A 26,583-nucleotide genomic window follows, 5' to 3' on the forward strand; every position below is an offset into this window, starting at 1 on the left:
CCTTTAAGCAGCATTGATCCTTAAATCCCAGTGGACAGTTTGGTGTGCTGTGCAATAGTTAGTAGCACTTAAAGGAAAAGGCAAATGAGAGAAAAGGGATGAGAGATTAATGTAAAGGAAAGAAGGTGGTAAAGATAGTGAATTGAGATGAGACAACAGAGGAAGAGAAAAATAATACCTTGCTCTTGCTTTTCATCTATAGGTATCTAAGTGTTTTACTACAAAGGTCATTATCCCCATTTTACAGATGGGTAAACTGAGTCCCAGGAAGGTGAAGTGACTTGTCCAAGGTCACCTAAAAATGGATGCACAAAAGGAAAAGTTTTATTAAGGAAAATCTAAAGGGTAATGTCTTTTTTTGATGAAAAATTGGTAAAAGGAAACATAGTCATAGCAAGTGGCCTTTCCTCTGAATGGAGAGGACATAATAGTTAGTAGTGATCTGTTGATGTTGGGGCCTACATATTTAAACGTGTTAATTACATGCAAACCCCCTAAATTAAGAATATTAATATTACAATGTAGAGCAAAGATTAGGTAATGCCACATTTACAGTTGCTTCGGCAACCTTAATTCTGCTCCCTTGTATAACCTCTCCCCAGGGCACCAACACTCAGAGTGAAACATGCCATCTAGCCCAGTGTCTATGGTGTGGGGCTAGATGGCATGTGTGTGTTGGTGCCCTGGGGAGGGGTTAGCAAGCTGTGCACTCGTCCCCTGGAGGGGTCAGAGTGGCCCGCTGTAGGTATCAGGCCGTGTACTGGTGCTCTAAGGGAAGTGTCACACTGAACCTGGCACTCTGGTGGGGAAGGCAAGGTGAGTCACATTGGGCGTTGCTGCCTGGGGGTGTCCCGCTGCGCTTTGATGTCAGGGGTGGGGAGGTGTTACATTGTACTGCTCTGATGCCAGGGTTGGGTGTGTATCACATTGTGACGGGGGTGTCACACTGTGCTCTTGTGCCATGGGCAGGAGGTGTCACATCGTGCTCTGATGCCAGGGGTGGGGGGAATCACACTGTCCCCCTCTCCCCAGGGGCATGCAGAGACGTGCCAGCAGCTGTCCACTTTCGGGAGTGGCGTGGGGCTATGGCAGGCAGGCTGCCTGAGCCCTGCTGTGCTGCTGGCCGGGAGCCACCTGTAGTAAGCACCTCCCAGCCGGAGCCTACATCTCGCACCCCTCCTGCACCCCAATCCTCTGCCCCAGGTCAGAATCCCCTCCTGCACCTAAACTCCTTCCCAGTCCCCGCACCCTCTCCTGCATCCCAACCCCCTGCCCCAGGTCAGAATCCCCTCCTGCACAAAACTCCCTCCCAGAGCCCTCACCCTCTCCTGCACTCCAACACTGCCGCAGCCTGGAGCCCCCTCCTGCACCCAAACTCCCTCCCAGAAAGAAACTAATATAACAGCTGTTCTAAGGTAAGAAGTAGGCTATTTTGAATTAACTTAACTATATTCTACATGTTTTAAGACTGAAATGTAACCACAGAACCACTTTATGTTAATTAAAAGGTGAGTTTAGTATAGCATTAATAACCTCGATGCCATAATTGTGATCATTTTGTTTTAAATTAGGAAAAAGACTTGTACACAGGGCCTCACAAAATCTAATAGCCGCAGCCACACAGGAGAGTTAGGGAGACGAGGATGTCACATTGTGCTCTGGGATCAGGAGTGGAGGTGTCACACTGTGATGGGGGTGTCACACCGTGCTCTGGTGCCAGAGGTGTCACACTGTGACTGATGGGGGGTGTCACACGGTGCTCTGGTGCCAGCGGTGTCACACTGTGATGGGGGTGTCACACCGTGCTGTGATGCCAGGGGTGGGGATGTCACACTGTGACTAAAGAGAAATGTTGCACTGTGCTCTGGTGACAGGGGTGTCAAACCATGCTCTGGTGCCAGGGGTGGGGATGTCACACTGTGACTAAAGAGAAGTGTCACACTGTGCTCTGGTGACAGGGGGTGTGTCACACTGTGCTCTGTGCCAGGGGTGTCACACTGTGATGAGGGTGTCACACCGTGCTCTGTGCCAGAGGTGTCACACTGTGATGAGGGTGTCACACCGTGCTCTGGTGTTGGGGGTGTCACACTGTGACTGACGGGGTATGTCACACCATGCTCTGGTGTCGGGGGTGTCACACTGTGACTGACGGGGTGTGTCACACCGTGCTCTGTGCCAGGGGTGTCACACTGTGATGAGGGTGTCACACCGTGCTCTGGTGTCGGGGGTGTCACACTGTGACTGATGGGGTATGTCACACAGTGCTCTGTGCCGGGGTGTCACACTGTGATGAGGGTGTCACACCGTGCTCTGGTGTCGGGGGTGTCACACTGTGACTGATGGGGTATGTCACACAGTGCTCTGTGCCGGGGTGTCACACTGTGATGAGGGTGTCACACCGTGCTCTGGTGTCGGGGGTGTCACACTGTGATGAGGGTGTCACACCGTGCTCTGGTGTCGGGGGTGTCACACTGTGACTGATGGGGTGTGTCACACGGTGCTGTGGTGTCGGGGGTGTCACACTGTGACTGACGGGGTGTGTCACACCGTGCTCTGTGCCAGGGGTGGGCAGTGTCAGGCTCCGGCTGGGGCAGTAGAAGGGAGCAGCAGGTGCGCCCCGCTCCGCCAGGGGCCGCTGTGCCTCGCTGCGCGGCGCCTGGGGCGGGGCGTCGGGACCTGGGGGAGGTGGCTCCCGGCGGCCCGTAAAGGGGGGGCGGGGCCCAGCAAGTGTCGCCGCCGCTCGGTCCCTCCTCCCCGCGCAGGTAACGTCTCCCTGGGGACGCGCTCGCTTTGCGAGGTCCCTCCGCGGAGCCAACCCCTCCCCCGGGTCCCGCTGCTCTCAGGGCGGGGAACCTCCCCGGTGAGGGGGCCCTGGTGTTACCGAGCCCGGGGGTGGGGCGCTCGCACTGCCCCGTGAGGGGAGGCCCTCGACCCCCCGTGAGCGCGGGGGGCGGGCACTGCCCTCACCTCAGCCCGCCCCCTGCCGGCCACCTGCTGCCGGCCCCGCCGCCGGCCTGGAAGGAGGCGTCAGGCCCGGGCGGGGCTAAGCTGCGGCAATTGCTGCAGCGGCTTTTGGCTCCTCGGCGGCCCCCGCCCGGCCCTGGCAGCGCAGGGAAACAAGGCTGCGCACAGCGATGCTTCTGTGCGGCCAAACGTTCCCCTGCCAGGGCGGCTGCGGCGTCTCCGCGGGTGGTGCCGGTGTGCCCCGGGCATTGGCGGCTGGCGGTGCCGCTGGGTCGGGGGAGGTTACACGTGATTAGAGCGACGTGGGGCTGGCAGGGAGCTCAGGGGGTGGCCTGGGTCCGCCCCTGCAGGCCAAGTGCTCGTCCAGTCTCTTCTTAAAATCCCCCCTCTGAAGGGGATCCACAACCTCCCTCTTCCCGAGTTTACCTGTAGTTACAAAGAGTTTGCTAATCTCCATCTCCCTTGCTGCAAATTAAGCTCATTGCTTTTTGTCCTGCCTTCAAAAGGCATGGAAAACAATTGGTTGCTGGGCTCTTTCTAACAGCTGGTAATGGGGTTGAAGACTGTGAGTGGGTTCCCCTCTCACTCAGTTGTCTCTTCTCAAGATTAAATATGCCCAGTTTTTTTTAAACCTTTCCCCATAGGTGAGGTGTGTTTTGTTTTTTTTTAAACTCTTGTCATTTTCGGTTGCTCTCCTCTGGACTCTCGTGTGTCCACATTTTCCCTGAAGTGTGGCACCCACAACTGGACACAGGACTCCAGCAGAGGCCTCGCCAGTGCACTGTAGATACCATTGGGGCCTTGCACTGTCCTGTGAGGGGTGGGCTGCTGACAAACTGTGAAGGAGGGGCATGCACTTGTCCCCGTCCCGCTCCAGTTAGCACATACTGCCCCTGCCTGTGCCCAGACTGTGTTGCAGGCGCGTGCCCTGCTGCCAATGTGTTGTCTGCACTAGGGCTGCCTTTTTGTTCCTGACACAGATGGAGCTGTTAGCAATAATGGGATTTTTTCCAGGGGGGAGGGAAATGGCTAGTGTTAAATAGCTCTAGATTCCCAGATGGAGTCTAGCAGGAGCTTCTGAAAACTATTATAATACATTTATCTATTACAGCTTGTACTTTACATGTGTGTGTAGGTGTAAACTGTGATCAGACTATTTTAGGCATGGCGGTATCGTGGGCAGAGCCAGAGAGGCACAGTTATTAGCAGGGCAGAATATAACATGTTGGTGCTATCATGAGATTAAGAAATAGGAAATATAAACCTTACAGGAAGACTTTAGGGAAACTGGCTTATTAGGCCAGATTCTGATTGTTCCTGTAGATACAGAAGTTAGACCACTATAAAAGTGAAGTGAGAGAAATCAGAATCTGGTGTATTGTTGTAGGAACTTTTTTACATGTGAAAAGCCATATTTTCTTGGAAACTGAAGTCTTGTATTTGTGTCACACAGGCAACAGCTAAACTAGGAGCTTGGGGTGTGATTCCCAGCTCTCAGACATATGCACACTAGCTGTCTTCGAGCTAGTTGCACTAAAAATAGTAATGTAGCTGTAGTAGCATGGCCAGCAGTGACACAGGATAACTATGCTCAGTACGTACCACCAGGGTTCCAGCAGGTTTGTACTTGGCTCAGCTAGCCTGTGTTACCACTGCCACTGCTACTGAATGCTAGCTCGATGGTGTGTATGTCTACAAGAGTTGGGACTCACACCCCTATCTCGTAGTGTAGACAAAGCCATGGTAACAGTGATAGCCTGCTGCTGTGTACCCTAACCTGAACCAGTACCCCAGCGTGGTGTTAGTGCTGCGCTGCACTGCTTGCTAGAGTTGCTTTGCTCCACTTTTGCTATTTTTAATGCACAGTTCATCCAACATTACCATTTTTGATCAGATGACAAAAGAAAAAGTGTGTTTTTTTACATTGGGATAAATTAAGCTTGTGAGCAGTCTTGAGATAAAAACACAGTAAAGACAAGGAAGCATAGTTTTACTGTGAGTTAAGGTAGGCAAGGTAAGCACTACAATTTTACCACAAAGTCAACCGTGGGTGGAGATTAAAGTGCCCAGTCTTCGCTGTGTTTTTACCTTCGGACCATTCACATGCATTACTTAACCGGAGGTAAAAACCCACTTTTTTTAGTGGTGAAGACAAGGCATAGGGATATTAAAACTGGTGTTCTAGCCACATTCCAATATGGAAAACTACATTCTGTTTAGGTAAACCATCCCCTGAAGCTACCTTTCCTATGCCAGTCTTGCAATTTCACTTAAATGCATCATGATTAATATCTGTTTTAGTAAGAAAGCAAAAACCAATGAATTTTGTTTGGTCAAATATGTATTAAACAAGTAAAAAAAACAATGTTTGGCATCTGTTGAAGAGACAGTATTTTAAAACTAACATTTCAGGAAGAGGAAATGAAATTTTTCCTAAACATTTTCTCACTTCTACCATTAGCCAGAGAATGTGCACGTTAAAATATTTGCATTAAAAGCGTACTTTTAAACAGGTTGATTTTATAATTGATTGCATGTGGGAGCGCCCCTGTAGGGAGCCTCACTGAATTCAGTGGGGCTCTGTACAGATAATGGGGAGCTGTGCACAGTCAATAGCAGGATTGAAGTTAAACAGTAAATTTGATACCTTCTCAATGTTCATATGTAAAATAATATTTTGACTGTTGTTTAGGGACAGCCTTCTGAAAACTCATATTTTTTCCCCAGGGTAGCAGAGATTTCTATTTTTTTTTAAAGGGGGGGGGGAAATAGGGAGTACCGTAAACTACTTAATCAATGATAAGCCCAGCTCTGCACATGCAGAGTGACAACATGAGCGCAGCTTTGTTAGGAGTGTCCAGTGTGAAGTTTGTGCTTTACAATATTTTAATTCTGCAAATTGTGATACTAAAAGTGAAGCAGGAGGAACAGCTTTTGAAGTATATCTTTAAATCTAAGCACACATTTGAAATATAAAATACTCTATGTAAGCATATATGTTTTACTTCTTTGAAACTTTGTTTCAAAGGTTGTTAATGTTTCAGTGATTAGGGAAATAATTAAAAATTAATCTTACATTCCAGTTCCTTCTCTAATGTACAGGGACACTATTTACTCTTGTCAAAAATGAAACTCTGCTGATTTTAATAAAGAAAAAATGCCAGGTGGAAACATTGCCTTTGCAAATGATCTGCTTAAGGAGAGCCTTGTTAACTAACCTTGTAATCAATACATCTTTCTTTCTATTTGCATCTGTACACTAAAATCATTCTGTGACCTGTCATGTTCTTCTGCCTTTACTACTTCATTGACATGGGATTAAGAGCTAATTTAAATAGGGCTACAACTGGTATGTTTGAGGGTGGGAGTTCAGCTGTATTATAAAAAGCAGAAAATTGGATCAGGCTTATCTCTTCATTTTACAAATTAAAGGTAAGTGGTGAAAATTTAGGTCTTGCAAATTGTTTTGCCAAACACCTGAAAGATGCATTTTAGAAATCAAGTGCTGTGGTTTTTTGTTGGTATAAAGTTTATTGAAAAAATGGTAGTTAAATCAAAGTTAGCGTGTAACTATAAATAAAATACTCGACAAGGTCTTTAAATGTGAGCCTGTCAATCCCTTTTTATGGAGAGAAACTAATGGGTTAAATGTGTGGGCTGGCTAAAGTAGCAGTGTCCAATAAATTCAAACTCTGCCTATGACTGACAATAGGAGCTTTGAGAGGCTGGATCAGATTAGTCTGATCCTGCTTTGTTGAGACTGGGAAGCCATTTTGGGATTCTGTGGTGTGGAACAGAAAATAATGTGCTGTCAACTTGCAAACTTGCCTTGAATTATTTTGACTGGGATTGCTGGACCTTGGAACAGAATGCTGAAGCATATACTCATTCTAAATACGTGAAACGGATGACTCAGGATTTTGGATATATAGGTTTGATGCCATGCACTTGCTGTTTTTTTGTTGAAATGTAATATAAATTAATAGATCTTGGAGCTTTAGCTAGACAAACTGTAAATTAGAGTTTTATTTTGAAACTGCTTGTTTGAAACTGCTTAAACATCTAATTCTAGTGAGCCTTCGGTAGACCACTGTACCTCTTTAAATGAAGAGGCCTGGTTAGATTCATGTGCAGCAAATTCTGCTTGAGTTTTTAATCACTGTCTAATCTGAAGGTTCCCCGTCTGTAAAATGATTCAATGCACTTTAGCTATGACATGTTTTAGATTCTCTGTGTGTATAAACAATGAGAAGACGTTTGTTGCCTCAGTACAACTGAATTCGTAGCTATTTTCTGTTCAGCTCCTTTTTATATATACAGTGTTTTTATCTATTTAACAGACCTGGTTTTAAGTAGTAGTGTTACAGTTTGGCAACTGTCGAGTGCATTATAGCACAAATTTTTACATTTACAAGATAAAGTCTAATTTAAGATGGTAATGTTCTTAGTGTTCTCAGAACCTTTTTAAAAAGAAACAATATATAAACATCCTTCTTAAAAAGTTGTTCTTATCTTTATGAACAAATATTTTGTATTAAGTGTGTTTAATGTTTGCTTGAAGCTCTTTGCTTTTCAGCCTGTTTTAAGTGGTAGTTTTGGGGATATGTGGGGAAGACATTGCAAAAATTAAAAATACACTCCATGGAAGTAAATACAAAGTTAATTTGATCACTTATATAGGAATTTCAGATGGCTAGATTCCTACTCACTAAATAGGACAATATTAATATTAAATGCTTATTGTGAACAATAGCAGAGTTTCAGGTTTGAAATTATAAGCAGAAACAGTTGGTTACTAGGAATTGTTACATCATTTAATATTTATAATAATGAAATGAGAGCCCATGGTCTAGCAAAGCTTATTTGGAGTTTATGGTAGCAGCATGTTTTCTATATGAATAACTTAAATTAGTTTGTTTGCCTTCAAGTGTAGAGTTAAAATAGCAGATTCTGTTTACAGTAATGCTGTCAAATCTTATTCTGTGTACTCTTGCTAATCTCAAAAGTGAGACCTGTTTTCTTACCAAATCTAATTTCCCATTTGTAATGCTTCAACAAGGGTTTGCTCTTACAAGTCTGCCAGCCTTGTGGTTTGCTGCTAGCATTTGTCCAATGTCTTTTCCAATGAAGATGTTGTTGTTTTTTCCCCACTCCTTAATGTTAGAGAGGAAGGATGGTCTGATGGTTAAGACAGTAGCCTGGGAATTGGGAGACATGAGTTCAGTTCCCTGCTTCAGTGCAGACTTCTTGTGTGACCTTGGGAAACTTGCTTAGTTTCTGTGCCTCAGCTCCCTATCTGTAAAATGGCGTGTTTGTGAGGATAAAACAATAAGAAAAGATTGAAGCACTCAGACATTATTGTGGTGGAGGCCACATAGGTACGTGAATCACATAAGTCACAAATGACTGTAAGTTTGGGCTCATGCTAGTCCCTGTTACAGTAAGTGCACTGTGAATGCAAGGTGCCATGCGCTTGTTATGACAGGTTTGTGCTAAAAAGCCAGTATCTATGGGCCTTGTCACCTTTATTAAAGGAGGGGGTAAAAAAGTCAAGGGGTGAAATCCTGGTCCTGCTGAAGTCAATGGCAAAACTCTTATGGCTTCATTGGGGACAGTTCACTGAATATGTCTATGGTTTTGAAGCTATGGAAAATTAGTTATAATTCCCCTTTGGGAAGAGAAGCCTCTTAGCACAAGGCAGTGGGTAGGAGCATGGTTCTTCAATCATGCTGCTGGTCTGACAGCTTTGGATTTGCCCACATCTGCGGCCATCTGTACAGAGGTGAGGTCCCTTTGCAGTGTTTCCAGAACTCCATCTCCTCCCTTGTAGCATAGCTAACTCAAGGGTTGTGTTATCACGTGTTGTCATAGCACCCTCAGGGCTCATTACACCACCAACTCTATTGGTTTGCCATGGGATGATGCCACTTCAGAAGATTATCTCCTCTCCCTCAAAAACAACACATTTCCAACTGTGTCCAAGAGGAGCTAGGGTGTTGCACTATGAGATTGATGTGTAATAACAGAAGTGGTGTGTGGAAGCTATGCAATGTCTGCTTGCTCCCTATTTGGCTGAAATTCATACTTTGGTCTCTTACTTTCCTGAACTCTAACAGGTACTCCTGTTACATCACAAACCTAGTTTGGGTCTTATTTATAAATAACTTGTTTGTTCTTATAACCAATGGAACTCCTTGCCAGGGGATGTTATGAAGGCAAAAACTATAACTGGAGCATAGGTCCATCAGTAGCTGTTAGCCAAGATGGTCAGGGATGCAACCCCATGCTTTGGTTTTCCCTAAGCTTCTGACTGCTAGAAGCTGTGACTGGACGACGAGTTGGATCACTGGATAATTGTCTTGTTCTATTCATTCCCTCTGAAGCATCTAGTCTTGGCCACTGTCAGAAGACAGGATACTGGGATAGATGGATCATTGGTCATTGGAACACAATGGCCTTATGTTCTTTCACTCTTCTCCATCCCTTCCCACCATTCTATGTAGAAGTTATATGGATTCTTCTAACAGACTTTGCAAGAGAGAAGGAGGGACAGTAGAGGCAGAGAAAGTCAGATCTTGGGCCTACTAAACTTGACAATATTCATTTAAGCACTAAGTATTGTGAAAAGCTTATACTTCGTGTCTGCTGTATTCCCTCATGACGCATCAACTTGAAGTCTAGTCAGAATAAACAGTTAAAAGTAGGTTCCTTTGTCAGTTTTTGGGGCCTCCTTTATTAAAATGCTTCTTTTTTGCTCCTGTTACTTTGTGAAAGATTCACCTGTACACAGGGACTTGACTGTGTAGTTGACAGCACTCTACTATATAAAGTGAAGAAACTGGGAAAACAGAACATTTCCCCCTAATCTTTCAATTACAGTAGTTCTAAGTGCTGCTCCTAAGAATAGTGGGTAAAAGTCTTCAGAGGCATGGGCCAATATTTTCAAAAATTGTTGTCTAACATTAGGCTCTTAAAGTAATTACCTGATTTTTTTTTTCAAAATTATTTCTGTGTGCTTGGCACTCCTAAAAATAAATCACTCCACATTTTGTTACCTAAATCAATTAAGTTTCTAACTTTAGGTATTAATTTTTGAAAACCATAGCTGTGACTTTTATACTATAGTTTGTAAGCAAAAGAATCCTCTTAAAGCTCTGTTTAATATAGTCAGCCATTAGAACTGCTTTGTACTTGCTGCTAATTTTTGAAAACATTTCAGATAGAGGTATACTTCATTTCTGAATCCACCTGTTGTTGGACTAACATTCTAAACTTCATTTTGAACTCAATAAACTAAGCTAAGTTGATAGAGACTTTTTTTTTCCTGCTCTTACCAGGCAGTGAATCTGTGATTGGAGGTTATTCGATTGCCCTGTGGTAACACGAGAACCAAAGGCCAGATGACCTTAGTGTACGTACATGCATTCACTTTTTTTAAATTAGCAGAAATATAAAGGAATACAATTCAGTAGTGATGATCTTTCCCAAAGTGTCTTTCTTCTCACAGAACTTTTTTAAAGGGATCAGAAATTTATCTAAATTCTAGCTATTTAATTTTGTTTAAAAACCTGAAAAGGGGAAACTGAGTGGGTGGAGGTGCAGGAGAAAGGAAATCTAATAAATATTACTATGGTTGAAAGATGGGGGGCGGAGGGGAGGGAGGACTTTCAAAGAAGGGAGCTTGCCACCCACGTCCTATTTGTTTTAAAATCTGTCCCTTGTAGTCTAGCATTCTAGGTGGAGGGACACTTGTGGGTGTCAGATGCATGAAATAAGCTGAGCTGCCAGGTCGAAATGTGATTTGTTGTAGAAATGCTCCTTGCAAAGTACCTGTACCTTTTGGGCCACATTCAGCCCCAGTGGCAAATTGCAGACAGACAAGTTTGTCCACAGTTTTAAGGTCTTTCTATTGCTCTTGTTGTTGATTCAGTACAGTACCCTTACAGTGTAAGTAGAATGTGGCTGCCTTGTTAAAAAAAGAGGAAAAAGGGGATTGTGCTTTGTTGCTACTTTCTCAAAGTCTTTCAGACCTTGAATCTTCTTGCATTGGAAATTCAGGTTTTGTCTGTTTTGGAAGACTGATTAGAGAGTTCCTGAAATGATACCACAAAGACTGAAAGCTGAGCGGTTGGCCGAGGACGGATTCCTAGTCAGTCTGTGTGGGGTGTCCTTGTAATTGCAGTTTAATTCCAGTGTTTTACTAAGGGCTTGGCTACACTTGAAACTTCAAAGCGCTGCTGCGGGAGCGCTGCCGCGGCAGTGCTTTCAAGTGTGAGTGTGGTTGCAGCGCCAGCGCTGGGAGAGAGCTCTCCCAGCGCTGCACGTACTCCACCTCCCCGTGGGGATTAGCTTACAGCACTGGGAGCCATGCTCCCAGCGCTGCGGCACTGTTTACACTGGCGCTTTACAGTGCTGTATCTTGCAGCGCTCAGGGGTGTGTGTGGTTTTTTTTTTTCACACCCCTGAGCGAGAAACTTGCAGCGCTGTAAAGCGCCAGTGTAGCCAAGGCCTCAATGTTGAAGAGAATGTCAGAGTAAAGGTTCAATACCTATACTTCAATTAGTGTGTGAGAACAACAATACACCTGCTCTGAGACATCCAGCAGGCACTTCAGCAAAATCAGGGGTGAGTAGACTTGATATTCTTGATACATCTTAGGTACACACTTTTTTGGGGGGGGGTTGGGGGCGGGGAAGAGACGCTTCAGGTATTCTTTATACATAAAAAAAAAAAGCAAGGGAAAGCACAACTCCAATTTTAAAAAAGTTTTCTTTGCAGAGATTTATCTCCAGCTAACTAATATGAATAGTAAATAAGGAACACTCTAACATCCAACATTGCAGGTATTAACTTCAAAGATCTAGCTGGGAGGACTGTATAGAATTTAACCCTTAGGCAAAGTCCCTTTCTACTCATCCAAAACAAAGTAACAGCTGAGCAGAAGTACATCTCATGGTTGTAACATGGTTTGATTTATCTGCACAGGGTGGATTAAAATATCCTAATTTGCTTCAGCCAAAAGAGCTTCCCTTAGTAAAGGGACAGAACCAACTTAATCATTTTGCCTATTTTTTTTATATCATATAGTTAATAAAACTACTAAGGTTGAAACTGTTTGCATTTGATGAAACTTTGTATAAAGTCAGTCTCCTCTGCCATTTCACTAGGCCCGTCAGTGGTTCTCAGTCTTTCTAGACTACTGTACCCCTTTCAAGAGTTTGATTTGTCTTCCGTACCCAAGTTTCACTTCACTTAAAAACTACTTGCTTACTTTTGGATTTTTATGTCTGATTTTGTATCATAGCCACACTGTTACTGAAAAATTGCTTACTTTCTAATTATTTTATCATATAATTATAAAATAAACAGATTGGAATATAAATACTGTACTTACATTTCAGTGTATAGTACATAGAGCAGTGTAAAACAAGCCATTGTCTGTATGAAATTTTAGTTTGTACTGACTTCGCTAGTGCTTTTTATGTAGCCTGATGTACCCCTTGGAAGACCGCTGCATATCCTCAAGGGTATGCACACCCCTGGTTGAGAACCACTGGGGCAAACCACTTTTTAAAATAAGCAAAATACTATTCTAAAACTGCCAATTTTTCAGGGGAACTCAAGGGCCAGTATAGTATCTGAAGCTACTATTTACCCATATCTTGAGAATGAGTAAATTTGAAACTAACTAGGCTCTCTTATTCTGCATGGAGGGAGCCTAAGACTGCCTCCAGTTTTCTAAAACGGGCTCTGTTTTGTTATTTGAAACCTGACTATAGCTGGTAGCATAACAACAATAGAAGATGAGTGGTTCTCTGCCCTGCCCCTTCTTTCATTTCCTTGTTCTTCCATAAGTTGGTCCAATAAAAGATATTGGCTCGCCCACTTTGTCTTTCTGATATCCTGGGACCAACACGGCTGTAACAATACTGCATGGTCCTTCCTCTAGCAGCATCAGTAAGGGATGGGGAAAGAGTTTTCTTCTAACTACAGCTACTAGCGTACATAATACTTCCTATTGATGCTTGTTGTTGAGTTACAAGGCTGTACTCTTAACTCTGGAGACTCAGTATTGTTACAGTTTCTAGTTTCTTGCAGGCTTGTGAATTGAAAGATTGAGTCCAGATCTAATTCTGAGCTTTCCTCACTCTGTACGCCAAACGTATTGTACAGTGGTATGCGGCTATATTATTTATTAAATAGGTTGTGATCCTGGAGCTTTGAAGCATCAGGCATACTGCCGGCACTTGACGTTGCAGGGCACCACAGACACTTCTATATGCTTTTTTTTATTTATAAAATATGTCAGGGTGGATTGATTTAGATCCTGATTTAAATCACCAAGTGGAAAGCCTCCATTTACATTATTGATTTTAATCAACTTTTCTGTTTGTATTTGTTACTTTCTAAAGAGAGGTGAATTCTCATTGGTTGATGCAACTATTAAATTGTTGATTTACAACTAAATAGAGCCTTTACGCTAGATTTAGTACATCTTTTTGCTACCTAGGAGGGTACACTATAATAATATAAATTTATTTGAGCAATTACATAGCTTAATATTCAGATTCTTATTTTATATTTGAATAAGTTAGAAAATGGTGAATGATCTATTGCTTATTTACTAGATCAGTGGTCCCCAACCTTTTCGTTTGGCGGGTGCCAGACAAAGGACCGTGGCAGCGGTTGAGTCTCCGCCAAAATGCCACCAAATTTCTGCAGCATTTCAGCGGCAACGCCTCTCGATGATGTCACTTGTCGGCGTCAAGTGGCGTCATCGCGAGGCGTCGCCGCCGAAATGCCACAGAAATTCGGCGATGACGCCGCCCGTCGGGGGCAAGCGGCGTCATCGAGAGGCGCCGCAGAAATTCAGTGGCATTTCAGCGGATGCTCAACCGCTGGCCAGGACGCAGGCACATTTAGATGCGCCCACGGGCACTGCGTTGGAGACCCCTATGCTACATAGTTTTGGGGTTTTTTTGCTTATGACTTGTCAAACTGCATTAAGATGGTAATAAATTTAAACACATAGCATATAAAATTTATTTTTATTAAAACAAGCTTTAAATGTTTTGGATACATACATTTCTGTTTTCAAAACGTGTTTCACATTTACATCTAAGTGATTTTAATAAAGGAACAGAGGGATTAACAAGTCAGTGAATTAAACTGATTATTTTATCAGCCTGGGAAAAATTTCAAATGTGCCTAAGTGAAAGTGATTGGAGCTTAAGTTCATACTCATCTCATTTTCCAGAGACTTAGGCAACAGTCTCCTAAGTTGCTTAGGCTGTCCTGCAAACTTTTAAAACTAGATCTCAGCCCATCTCATCATTTTTTATTCATGGTCTAGAAAAAGGAGACAAGTTTTCCTGTTTTTTTTCAACTCTCAGTTGATTTCTCAACTTTGAATGAAATGAAGAAAATATTCTTTCTGTGCCTGCAGAAGAGGCTGCTGCTGTCAAAAGCTGCACTTTGATTCCCGGTACTTAGCTAGTGACTTCCATCAGTTCAGTGGTGTGACTTCAGGAATAGTTTATCTCCAGCCCTGAAATTTATTATGGTTGGCATGATTGATGGGTGATTATTAGATGTCCATGTCATTGCTAAAGAAGATGCTGCTGCTGTTAGGCATCTACCCTGGTACGTCAGTGTTAGAATATTGGCAAGAAAATGAGGTGGATCCATCTTCTTTACTCCCTGCAATTTAACTTTGTTGTTGGGTATTTCTCTCTTCAATGTCTCTTGAAATTTTTTTCAAATTTAAACATCAGCAACACAGTAACAATCTTTTCTGCAGCTTGACCAGGGCTATGGAAATAGGTTTTAGTATACTCAGCGTATCTTCTGCTTTTCTCTTTAGTCCAGTGTTGACTGCTTTATCATACGCTAGCATAGTAAAAATGGTAAGCAATTCATAAGAGTGGTGCAAAAATAAGTTTACTAACTGGCTGATTCAGACCATTTTTCATAATGTTTCATTCTGACAGTCGGGCCTTGCATCTTGGTTGCACTATTTGCAATTAGCACGTGTTCGGTTGTTTGTTTTTTGTACCCAGAGGTACAGGAATTTCTTGAAAATAAATTCCCAAATGAGGGTCTTTTTTATGACCTGCAGCTATGGCAGGTTTTTTCCCCTCCAGTTTCCAGGTATAGAAATCAGCACTAGAGTTTGTACTAGGAAGAATATTGTTGCTTCTTCTTACACTGCCTTTCTTTGACATCAGTGTTGTTCCTTTCTGGCTGCACACTCAGCTCCTTCTTCCTTGTTACATAACAAAAGAAAAACAAGAGAACTAACAGTCCAAGACTTCTGCTCATATAATCCACATGCCTTTTGCACCTGCAGTATTTTTTTTTTTCATTTAGGGGTAGAGAGAAGCAGTTGAGAAACTAATGGATCAGTTTGTTTGTATTTCTGTCTGCGTACACAGAGCAAGACATTTACTTGAAGTGCCCATAAACCACCCAGAAGCAAGGGCAGGTAGTTAGAGGGCAGATCAGTGTTTCTCCAGGAGCTGGAGAATGATTTTTTTTTTCTTGCTGGGTGGAGTCATAAATATTCATAGCTTGAGAACTGAGCCAGTCAGAGCTCAGGTAGTGAGGAAACAATAAAACAGGAGTAGGAGGCCATCCAGGTGGGCTCATGAATGATTCTGATGAGATATGTGATGGTGTCTCCTGGAGTCAGAGACTGGGTCCTAATGCTTCAGATGAGTTGCAAGTCTCTTGCACCCAGTAGCGCAACACTTTAACTCAGATTTATTGATCGATGCTTATGGATTCAGTATATTTATTTTTTTATTTAAACATTTTAAGAGATAATAAATTTAGGCCTTAATATGTTTTGTATTACATTCAGATTCTGTTTTAAAGAGGTTTATTTTTTAAAGAAACGTATAATTTAAGCAGCAAAGAATCGTGTGGCACCTTATAGACTAACAGACATTTTGGAGCATGAGCTTTCGTGGGTGAATACCCACTTCGTCGGATGCAAGACAAAGTGGGTATTCACCCACGAGCCACGAAAGCTCATGCTCCAAAACGTCTGTTAGTCTATAAGGTGCCACAGGATTCTTTGCTGCTTTTACAGATCCAGACTAACACAGCTACCCCTCTGATACTCGTATAATTTAAATAACATAAAAAAAATCTGGTGGTTGGGTTGGTTTTTTTGTAATTCTGTTTTTTAAAGCCACCCATTGCATAGCCTCTGGCCACCTTTTACTGAAAACAAAACAATTACATTCCATATGTTGGCTATCCTAGCCAAAAACGTATGGGCCATCTCATTAAAAAGCCAGTAGTGCTCAGTCAAAAAAATGTTCCTTTAAAAAAAACAAAAAAAAAAAACCCAGTCAGATAAAAAGCTTGAGAAAACAGATGTGCTCTGGAACAGGAGATCTAACAAGTTTTGAGGAGACTTCTTCTCTGAAAATGCTCTATCTTTGCCTCCAAAGGCCAATACAGACTGCCATAGAAGTGTGGCAGCTGATGTGGACTGCCAGGACAATCTATAGGGAGATGTTTGCTCTAGGAACTAGAGACCATATCTAAGTTAAGGAATTCTAGCAGAAAAATTCCTGCCATTGCTACTGCTGGTTCAGCTGCAGTGGTGGAGCTGCAGTGTATACATAGTTGTGATGGCTTCTGGTATCTGTTACCACCACCATTGCAATGTCCAGGACTATACTTCAAAAGCCTAGTCTCCTCTTTAATTCTTGCAAAAACAGTGCCTGTATCTTTGCACCTACAATTGTTTGTTGGAACAAATAGGTAGTTATCCAACTACTAACGTGTCCCTATTTTATTTGCAGGCACAAATTGCACCTGCAAAAGACCTGTCTAAATTTTGTGTCTAAGAGTTAAAATGTGCTCAGTGCTTGATTCTGTTCTTTTATTCTGGTTATTCTCTAATGTATTCATGAGCCTGAAATAATGTATCTAGTCAATTTACTGAAGTGTAGTGCTTGAAGGAGAGCAAAAGTTTATCTTAAAATTATTGTCATAAGCAAGAGAATAATGTTATAACTTATATTCATTTTTTTGGTCCACAGATAAATTATGGCAAGTTTGGCAATTCTCAAAAATAGGGCATTGTAATGGACATTTTGGCAGACTTAACTATATTGACATGAATAGCACCATTGCTGTAACAGTTGCCCAACATAATCCAAAAATAGAATCTATTTGGTCTTGCTAGGGAGTCTTTCTCCTTTTTTTTTTTTTTTTGCATCAGGTTTTATCCTTATAAAGCATGGCTTGCATCATCTTTCTTCCCCCACGCCCATAGTTATTTGTTCTGCTCTACAGATCTCTTCGTGTTATAACATCAAATCTTCCTGGATGCCTTATTTACTTAGTGTTTTGGTATTTAGCATGAATCAAAACATTATTTCCCTTCTCTTACTTCAAGACACATACAGATTTGAGATTTGAATCAGATCTTTAAAAGTAGTCCCTTCAAAAACCTGAACTGAAAGAAGCTCAGGAAAATGTGCCTAACACTAGCTGTGTGACTCAGATTGCTGTTGGCTCGTCTGCTTGGGTGTGTACATGAGTGTTTTTATTCAGGAGATTAGCACCAATTACAAAATACTGAACTGCCTCTCATTTTATTCGTTTTTTTTTTTAAGAAAGTGAACTCAGAAATACTCTCCACTCTTCAGTGAATGATATTCAAAAGACTTTAAGAAAACAATTTTCCTGTATATAAAATATTTAACTTACAATAGGATTAGGCAGCAAAGCATCTAATAAAAAGCACTTAGGAAATAGTGTGTAATTGGAGGGCTGGTCATTGAGCTACTGAGGATATTTTAAAGGTATTACTTCAGGTATTGTAAAATCTTTTTTTTAATAGTGTAGCATATTGGAAAGTGGTGTGGTATAATTAGAGTGATAGCAGCTTGACATATTTTATGATGGCGTTCCACAGAACTCAGTAAATACCAAAAAATAGACTATCTAGGTCTACTCAGAAGGAAGACTGTCCTCAAGAGGAAACCGATTAGGTTCATGCAGCTTTGATAAGGATATCTAGCAACAGCAGTAAAGTTTAAAAAAAAAAAAAAGTCAACTTTGTATGTTGGAATGCAGTTCTTTGATGTCAGAACATTTTTTCTACTGCAGTATTTGCAACATTCCGTAACACAGGCTGAACAAAGCAAGGGCTCTCTTACCTTGAATTTAAATACTTTTAAACCATTGCATCACTTTATTTTCACCTTTTTGCAGTATGATTTGAAACAATCACCATGGATTTTTCACGTCTACACATGTACACCCCACCCCAATGTGTGCCAGAGAACACTGGCTATACATATGCACTCAGGTGAGAATTTTTATTTCTTCTGGATAAATTATAAACACTCCAAAATGCTGTTAATCCTAGAAGCCTTGGCTGTCATGGTAAGTAATTACTTTTTAAATAATCATAGATTGATTGATTTATTTTAAAGGGTATGTTATAGATACCAATGTCTAATCTTGTTTCCTCTCTGGAGATAAATTGTACACATTAATTTGGAAAATTGTAGGTTCTGGACCAACAGGACGGTGACTAAGATAATGACTCATTATTTCTATGAATACATTGGCCTAACCCTGCACCTAGATACCATTGTTGTTTTGTTTATAAAGTCTTTAAAAAATTCATACATGGATCTCTGTTTGTATGGCTTCATTATAGTTAATCAGAATAACTTATTTGTAAACCTTATTAGGATAAGCATGTCACTCACAAAACAAATACTTAAGGCCAAATTCTCCTGTTAGTTATAATGTGCAATTGTTGCTGACTCCAGTAGATGACTGAGTGTGAAATTCCACCCAAAGTAAACTGTTCCATTAAATCTTGGCAAGACTATTACTGTAGCTATAACTCTGAATTTGGTGAGCTAGTTGTTGGTAGGGATATTAATCTGACCACTATATAGTCCATTTTTCATTAGCTAAATCACTTCACATTACCAGAGTTACTTTGGTGGCAGAGTTTCTGCTCCATATCATCCAACTGAAAGGAGAAACTTGAATCTTCCTAATCAAACCCCCACCTTTTTAGATAAATATTCAAGATTCAGTTTAAGTAGATCTGCTTTCTAAGTTCAGGAAAGTATCTGAAGGATATATAAAGGGGATGGAAGGAGATATCAGTCTTAAACCTGTAGTAAAGTTGCATATCTTTTTTCCTATCAAGAAATATTTTTACGTAATGAAAGTTAGTGGAGGATATCTTTACACTTGCATTATAAACAGCAGGATTATCACTTTCGGGGGTGGGATGGGGATTTTAAAACTTGGTGGGGGGGCACTGGGAAATTCACATAATGAATGAAGAGTCAGCAGACTTATTATTGAAAGAATTTACTTAAAAACAATTCTTTCATCGTATACATTTTCTAGTTATATTGAAAAATACATGCATGAAATTAGAATCTCATTTCACTTTCCTCCTGATTTGAGATACTGTATTCTTAATAATCACCTTAAACCAAAAGTCTTTTTATACCTTTGTATCCTCTCCATATAGCCAGCTTCTTTTGAAAATAGAATTGTAACTGGGATGAGGGGGAATAAGTAGCTCTTGGTGTTATTCCAGGAAACTGAGACTGGTTTTAAGTTTACGTTATACAGGCCCAAGTGTCTTGGCAGAGAAGCAGTAATTGAATTTTTTTCTCCTAAAGAAAAACTCAGTGGCTTGATAAGCTTTTAGTCATGACCTTTTTTACCTTTTGGAGGTGTTTGATGACCTCTCCCTCCCCCACGACGGGTCCTGATTTATGGTCCTTACTCCAGCAAGACTCCCAGTGAAATAGATGGGGAGTCTTGCTTGAGGAAGGATCACAAGATTGATCAGGCCCTGATGAAAGGAGTGGTAGGGCAACTTTGAATATGAGCGGGTAATGAGATGCTAAAGGTAAATTGGGCATTTTGCTTTTTCTATATAGGTGAAAATCTTGTGCGGATGAGATTAGCTCTGTCTTTGGAGGGGATAAGGGGGCAAGTGAAACTTGTTGTGGCTGCACAGCATCCCACTTGGCTGCTTTCAGTCACGTTACATATTGTAGGTAAACTGGCTGAGGGAGGGATAAAGGCTGATAAGCTGAAGTTTGGCAATTAATCTATCCTTGGAGGCATCAGGCAGCTTTGGTTTAAGATATAGCAACTTTCATAATACAGGCTCTGAAATAAGATTCTATCACAGGAAAGTATCTGCAAATGCTCTATTGTAATTTATAATAAAATACCATCTGAAGCTTTGGCAACACTTGAAACATTAAAATAGGAGGGGAAGTTGGCATACTGCGTTCTGCATTCAAGGTCCTGAGTATAAACTTCAAAGCCTATTAGCCACTTCAAGGTACGTTGATTGAGCAGGACTTCACCATCTCAGTCTTTGCATGCTGAGGTCTTTTTATAGTATATAAAGATTTCTTCGCACAAGTCTGCCATCCTTGGGTTAAGTGATATTTGGAAAACCCTACAGAAGGGACGGTGCGCAAAACTGCTTCCTTATGAGTGTTAATTTTTAGCTTTAGTTTATTTTACAGGGTATTTGTATTCATGTTGCTTAGATTTTTTTTATGCCTCTCCCTCCCCCTTCCCTCGTTTAATGGTCTCAAGGTGCTTTACAAAGACTAAACTACCTCAGAAAGGTAGCTTTTGTAGCAGACTCATTTCACTCCTGGGGAAAACTGAGGCAGAGGAGTTGATTTGTATATTCTGTGCAAGTTGAAAACAGACAGTAATGTTCAATAAAAAGTAGGGAAAATCCAGATACTACAAATCTATCAATAGCCTCAGTTATGATTTATTAATGGGAGCCTCCATTAATACTAACAGGAATTACTACATAATCCTAAATGTTTGCACCTGTACTGAGAAAATGGTGAAGTACTAATTAGTAGTCTATATCTTGAGCCACAATCAAAGGAACATTTAGAGTGACGTGTCTTATACCTTTCAGCCTTCCCAGCATGTAAATTGAACCTCAGATTCTCACCCCCTTGTTAATGTGCAATTTACAGACTTTAGTTAGACTGACCTCTAAATTTAGCCCCATTTGTTTCTCAAAGGACTTGTGGTTCTGACAGTTCAGGTGCGTTTCATATGGAAAATGGTACAAATGGTAGTGAAAGGTTTTGGTTTAAAGTAGATTTTTCCCTGGGTCTTGAGAATAAATAAAATGCATGCATGTCTGACCTGTAGACAGGAATCTTGTACTCACTGAGCTAAAAGATTAATCCAAATACATTCAATCCATACTTCAGCAAATTAGCACGAACCTAAAAATATGAATAATTAGAAGCAGTACATTGATTGAGAATAGTCTGCTTATGTTGTCTGGAATAGGGCAAGGGAGTAACTGTTCCAGGGCAAACTTGTCACTACAGGTGTTTATCCATGCTGATGCATGTCCTAACCAGAAGAAGATGAGCAGTGATGTGCTGGTAATCTACTTGCTTGGAAACTCAGAAGTATATGGTTAGTCCTTAGTTCACTTGTATCCACTGGAGTTGTTCTCCAACCTATTGTTAGTGGACTGGAGCTGCTTTATCTAGTTTATTGCGACTTCTATAAAATAAGAAACTATCCCAAAGAACACTTGAAAAATGGCTCACGTGCACTGCTCTGTACACACAGCTAAATTTATGGTAAACTCAGTAGACCAATTTCTGATTCTGCTTAAATCAGTGTAACGTGGTAGTTAACTCCATTGAGATTAGTAATTTTATGCCACCACTAATAGATGAAAGCCCATGTTGTCACAGGGTGTAATTCATAATGGAGGTGAGGGAGGCTGAAAATGTCTGAGAACTTAAAAATGGAATGGTAACAGACCTCAAAACCCTGTAATGATTCAGCCTGGTGATATCCTGAACAGAAAAAGCTTTTGACCCTGCTTGCTGCTGCTCCATCTCTTCACACTGACAGTACAGACATAGTAGCCTTCAGAATGACACTGGCATTCCTGGAATCTTTTTAAATAGATTTAAAAGCTATCATAAAGGATGGGAGGAGTGGGGGAAGTGCAAAGGTAAGACTACCTATGTAATAGTGGGGAAATCTATGAGCAGCTGAGAAAGCATATATAGGGGCAAGAGGCTGCAATGTCTTCTTTGAATTCCATCACACCCAAGTATAATCTAGCATTCATAGCTTCTTGCTACTAGATTTATTTCTTTAGGCAGTAGATACCTAGCAAATTTTTCAAGCAATGATATACATTCTATGAAAAATAACTTGAACACCATAAGTTGTTCTATCATATGTAAGGAAAGCTTTCAGTGGTCTCCCTAACAAGAAAAATAAACCCTCCTCCAAAATACAGAAGTTGTATCTGGAGACTAGACTTTGAGGTATTGTTCATTTGTCACTGAAGTCAAAGATGACTTTGGTTTGTTTAAGAAGTGTAGTAGCTCTCTTAATACTAGAGTAGAGCCAAAGTGCAAGTGGTGGTTTTTTTTTAATGACTCCATGAAGTTTGAGATTATTTACTTAGTGTGAATTCAGACCTTAACATTGAATCTGTACAAAACAATCCCATGATATTAAGATCTGAAATAAGTACAAGTGTTTGCTAATGAAAACAAACTAAAGCTAGTTACAGCTGTCGTTTGTTCTGTGTACTTTTGTGTTCTTCATGTGAATTAGGTATCTGTATTATCACTGGCTGAAGATGAGTAAAAACAGATGCATAGTGGCAAGTGCAAATAGCAAATCAAATCACAAGAAACATTTGTTCAGGGAAGTCCTCAAATTAATAATAAACTATTGAGATCTTTCTAATCTTCCACGATGAAGGAATGAGTAACAGGAAATAGTTTGTTTCCTAGGTAACTTTTCTTCCCTCTTTAGATGTCTTTGTGTAGCTTATGTTCAACTAACTTTAATTACTTTTGAAAGTCCTTTAAGTATCACAAATTTTGACAAGGAAGAATGTAAATTAAACACTGGGGTCCAAATCTTATCTCTCACAAGCATCTTCTGCTCTGCTATAATGAAATTCAGAGGGGAAATTTTGATGTTAGGTGTCTGATCTAAGTATCTGCTGCAATACGAGTGTGTGCAAATAAACTGCATGATGTGTTTTCTTGAGATGAGCTCGGGCTTCTGTTTTACACCTGGATTCAGATGTCCAGAATCATTACAGATTCTGCTCTTGATTTGTTTATACAGAAAAGTAACTGCAGTAGATGAAGGTTGTATTGTCTCTTGAAAGGCATTTGCCTGGTCAGCCATAAAAATAAGAAAAATGTATACGAAAGAGGGGCTACTTCTGATGTAAATGAAATAGGAGTATATTATTCTTATTTTTGTATATTTTAGGGTGATTTTAACGGTGTTTACTGACATTAGGAAAGAGTTTATCTTGTAACTTGTGTGTTTAACTTTTTTTTTTTGAGTTGTCAATTTAAATTTGTATTTATTTATTGTATTATGTGCAGTGGCATCTGGATAAGACACTGTAAATAAACTGAGCAAACCATTTGGTTTCAAGAGTATAAGGTAGAACAATAGGTGTAAGTAGCCTCATGCTTGTTGCTACCTGCAGTGTTCTGAGCAGTTGCAGAGAAACTGACCATTTCTGATGTATCTCATTGAACTGCTCAGAAATAGACTTGCATCTGAAGAAGTGGGTATTCACCCACGAAAGCTCATGCTGCAGAACGTCTGTTAGTCTATAAGGTGCCACAGGATTCTTTGTTGCTTTTACAGATCCAGACTAACACGGCTACCCCTCTGATACCAGAAATAGACTATGCACTGTAGTGTAGACACAGCAACAGAAGGGGAGAGGCCATTGACGTGCTGGTGTCTACACCACGGCTTAGGTTGGCTTAACCATATCTCTCAGGGGTGTGAATTTTTCACACCCCTGACTGATGTAGCTTGGTGGACCGAAGTTTTAAGTATACACCAGGTCTGAGGTAATTTGCCACTGTTCTCTTTTTCTGGAATCAGCTTTGTATCTGGCCAGTGGCCCAGTAGAGATTAGATTTCAGTGGAACGTTCCCCTGTAACAGTTTGATCTTGCAATAAAGAAATACCCAGAAAATTTTAACTGCCAGACATCTGTATTGCATGCATACAGTCATAGTTTCTCCAACATCTAGTGGCATTAGAACCTGGTTTCTTACTCCAAGACATTTTATAGCTATCTATTCTCTTTGAGTCTGAATAATGAAAATTTCCTTGTATAAATACAAATCTTATGTGCTTTGCACCAAATCTGTCTCCTGTTTTAGAGTAGGGTATACTGTTACTCACTTTTTTCCCCAGCTAGTCTCGAGACTCAAAACTGCCTAGAGCATGCTTCTCCAGTTATAGTTATCTCTGTGTGTCCATTTGTGTAAGAGAATCATCAGATATAGAATTCTGTTTGTGAATTATTTCAGTCTGCTTCAATGCTAAGAGTATAGTTTTGAGGAAACAATTCAGAGCCTCTCTGCATGTAAAACTTACACCATTTGAAATAAGCCAGTTAGTTAAACAGGTGCAAAAGGACACTCTTATTTAAGTTTAGCTTAAACCTGTTTTTAATTACTTAAACTAAACCAACTAAGAACTGTCTCAGCCTTTTGCACCTGTTAACTAAATTGGTTTAAAAAACAATTTGGTGAAACTGGTGCAACTCTGGATATATGTGCCTATACAAATGTTCAGCCTAAGTCCTCATTTCTTACAAATAGTTTAGAATTATAAATTTGCCAAGCATACGACTGTTTAGATATCAGCAATTATTTGAGTTGGGCCAAAATGTTTGCAGCCTTGGCTTATAATTGGAATGTGTAAATATTTTTCCACTGTGTCTTAACTCAAATTTCATGATGAATTTTAACAGTCAAGGGAGAAAAATCACCTCTTGGGTTGAACCTAAGCATGACACAAATCAACCCACTTGGAATAGAGTACTTGCTTCAGCTTTAGTTCAGAGAATACTTCCCCAGTAATGATTTAGAAAATTCTGAACTTAATTATTCTTAGGCTGTGAGAGTATTTTGATACCATTAGAGGGGTTCCCTGTGAAGTGCTGTTTTTATTTGCTTGTTGATATATGTGAATCTGCTTATCTCAATCGTACGTGCAGAAGTATGCAATTATTTTGCTAGTAACTTTTGTTGGATGTTTAACAGTGTTTCCTAGTCCCTGATCCTGCAGTGAGAACTGCTTACGTAGACCCCCTACACCCACACTGACCTTTGCTGAAATCAGTAGGGTTCTGTGTGGATGCTGGGAACTGCTTGTGTAGTTCTCTGGGCAGAATCAGGACCATAGTGGGGATAAGTTGAATCTATACAAAACATAGACTTTCTTTAGGGGCGGGAATTCTGATACATTGAAATATATCTTAAAAACTGTTAGTGTACAGCTTTATTTTTATTTTAGTTCAAGTTATTCTTCAACTGCTCTGGATTTTGAGACTGAACACAAATTGGATCCAGTGTTTGATTCTCCAAGAATGTCAAGACGCAGTTTACGCTTGGTCACTGCAGGATATAATGCAACAGATGATGCCCAAAATGACAACATTCATAGCAATTCCTATATTGGAAACATGTCTTTGTCAGATCAATCATCCAGGTAAGCAGACTTTTTTTTTTAAAATATATATAATGCAAAGTTACCTATTGGCAGATTCTAGGTTTGCCCATTTAATCATGTTTCACACAAATAATTTGTGGCTGATCCAGAACTCAGACTTAATGTTGGAATGTGGCAATGCGAAAGAAACTCTCTTCAATTTCTTACTGTAGTAAAAATTGAAATAAACTATAACTAAAGAACTTAGATTGCATGTTTCTCAGTCTTGTGCAAAAGGAATTTTGTCTTAATCTTGGACAGAAAAAACAGGTGAAAGGAAAAAGATGGTTTCCTCTCCTCCTTGGTATTAAACAATTTTCAACAGTAGAATGAGGTCTAAATTTCAGCTTTGTTGCATTTTGCTGAGATGTGAACTCTGTGGCCAGCTTTGCACCAACTCAGTCGTGCCAGTGGTCTTATTTTATTAATTTTTTTAAAATATAGTCTTCAGAATACTTGCCTTTTAACTTTTTTTTGCCAGTGAAACAAACATTTTTTGTTCTGTTTAAACATTTTAGGTCACAATTTTGATTGTGAAATTAAATATCTCCTAAATGAGAGAGTGACTGTAATAGAAGCAAATTTATGATCCTAACTCTAAAACTTTTTCACTTGTTCAACTGTCTGCATTGCAAGTAGTCCCCTTGATGTCAATGGGACTACTCACTCACCTGTGTAAGGTTAGTCCCACTGAAGTCAATGAGACAACTTTACACACTGCAAGTAACAGGGAAATCAGTCTTTCCAGGATTGCGGCCTAAATCATGAAAATTCAGATGACAAAACATACAAAGCTGGCTGTTCTTCATAAGAACTCACTAGAGCCCTTAAATAAAACTGTACACTGTGGATGGGCCATTACACAAAGTAAAACTATTTCCCCATGCTTATTTCCCCCCCCCCCCGACCCCCAGTTTCTTACATCTCTTTGTCAATTGCTGGAAATGGGCCATTTTCATTAGCACTACAAGCCGTTCTTTTTCTCTCCTGCTGATAATAGCTCACCTTAACTGATCACTCTCCTTATAGTGT

General features: G+C 40.7%; 1 protein-coding gene across 25 annotated transcripts in view; it reads left to right on the plus strand.

The window, feature by feature from the left end:
• Positions 1-1,373: 1,373 nt before the first annotated feature.
• Positions 1,374-26,583, plus strand: part of SUN1 (Sad1 and UNC84 domain containing 1) — a 59,407-nt gene continuing 34,197 nt past the window's right edge. For 4 of the 25 annotated variants that reach the window (XM_039492829.1, XM_039492830.1, XM_039492827.1 and 1 more), the window contains exons 1-3: positions 6,710-6,896; positions 18,202-18,298; positions 25,357-25,551. In XM_039492829.1, coding sequence (XP_039348763.1) covers positions 18,222-18,298; positions 25,357-25,551 — 272 coding nt within the window. In that variant the 5' untranslated portion in view covers positions 6,710-6,896; positions 18,202-18,221. The other 21 variants (XM_039492838.1, XM_039492826.1, XM_039492822.1 and 18 more) reach the window with 13 other exon arrangements.

Source organism: Mauremys reevesii, linkage group 10 (genome assembly GCF_016161935.1).
Source record: "Mauremys reevesii isolate NIE-2019 linkage group 10, ASM1616193v1, whole genome shotgun sequence".
In the NCBI taxonomy this organism is placed as follows: domain Eukaryota; kingdom Metazoa; phylum Chordata; order Testudines; family Geoemydidae; genus Mauremys; species Mauremys reevesii.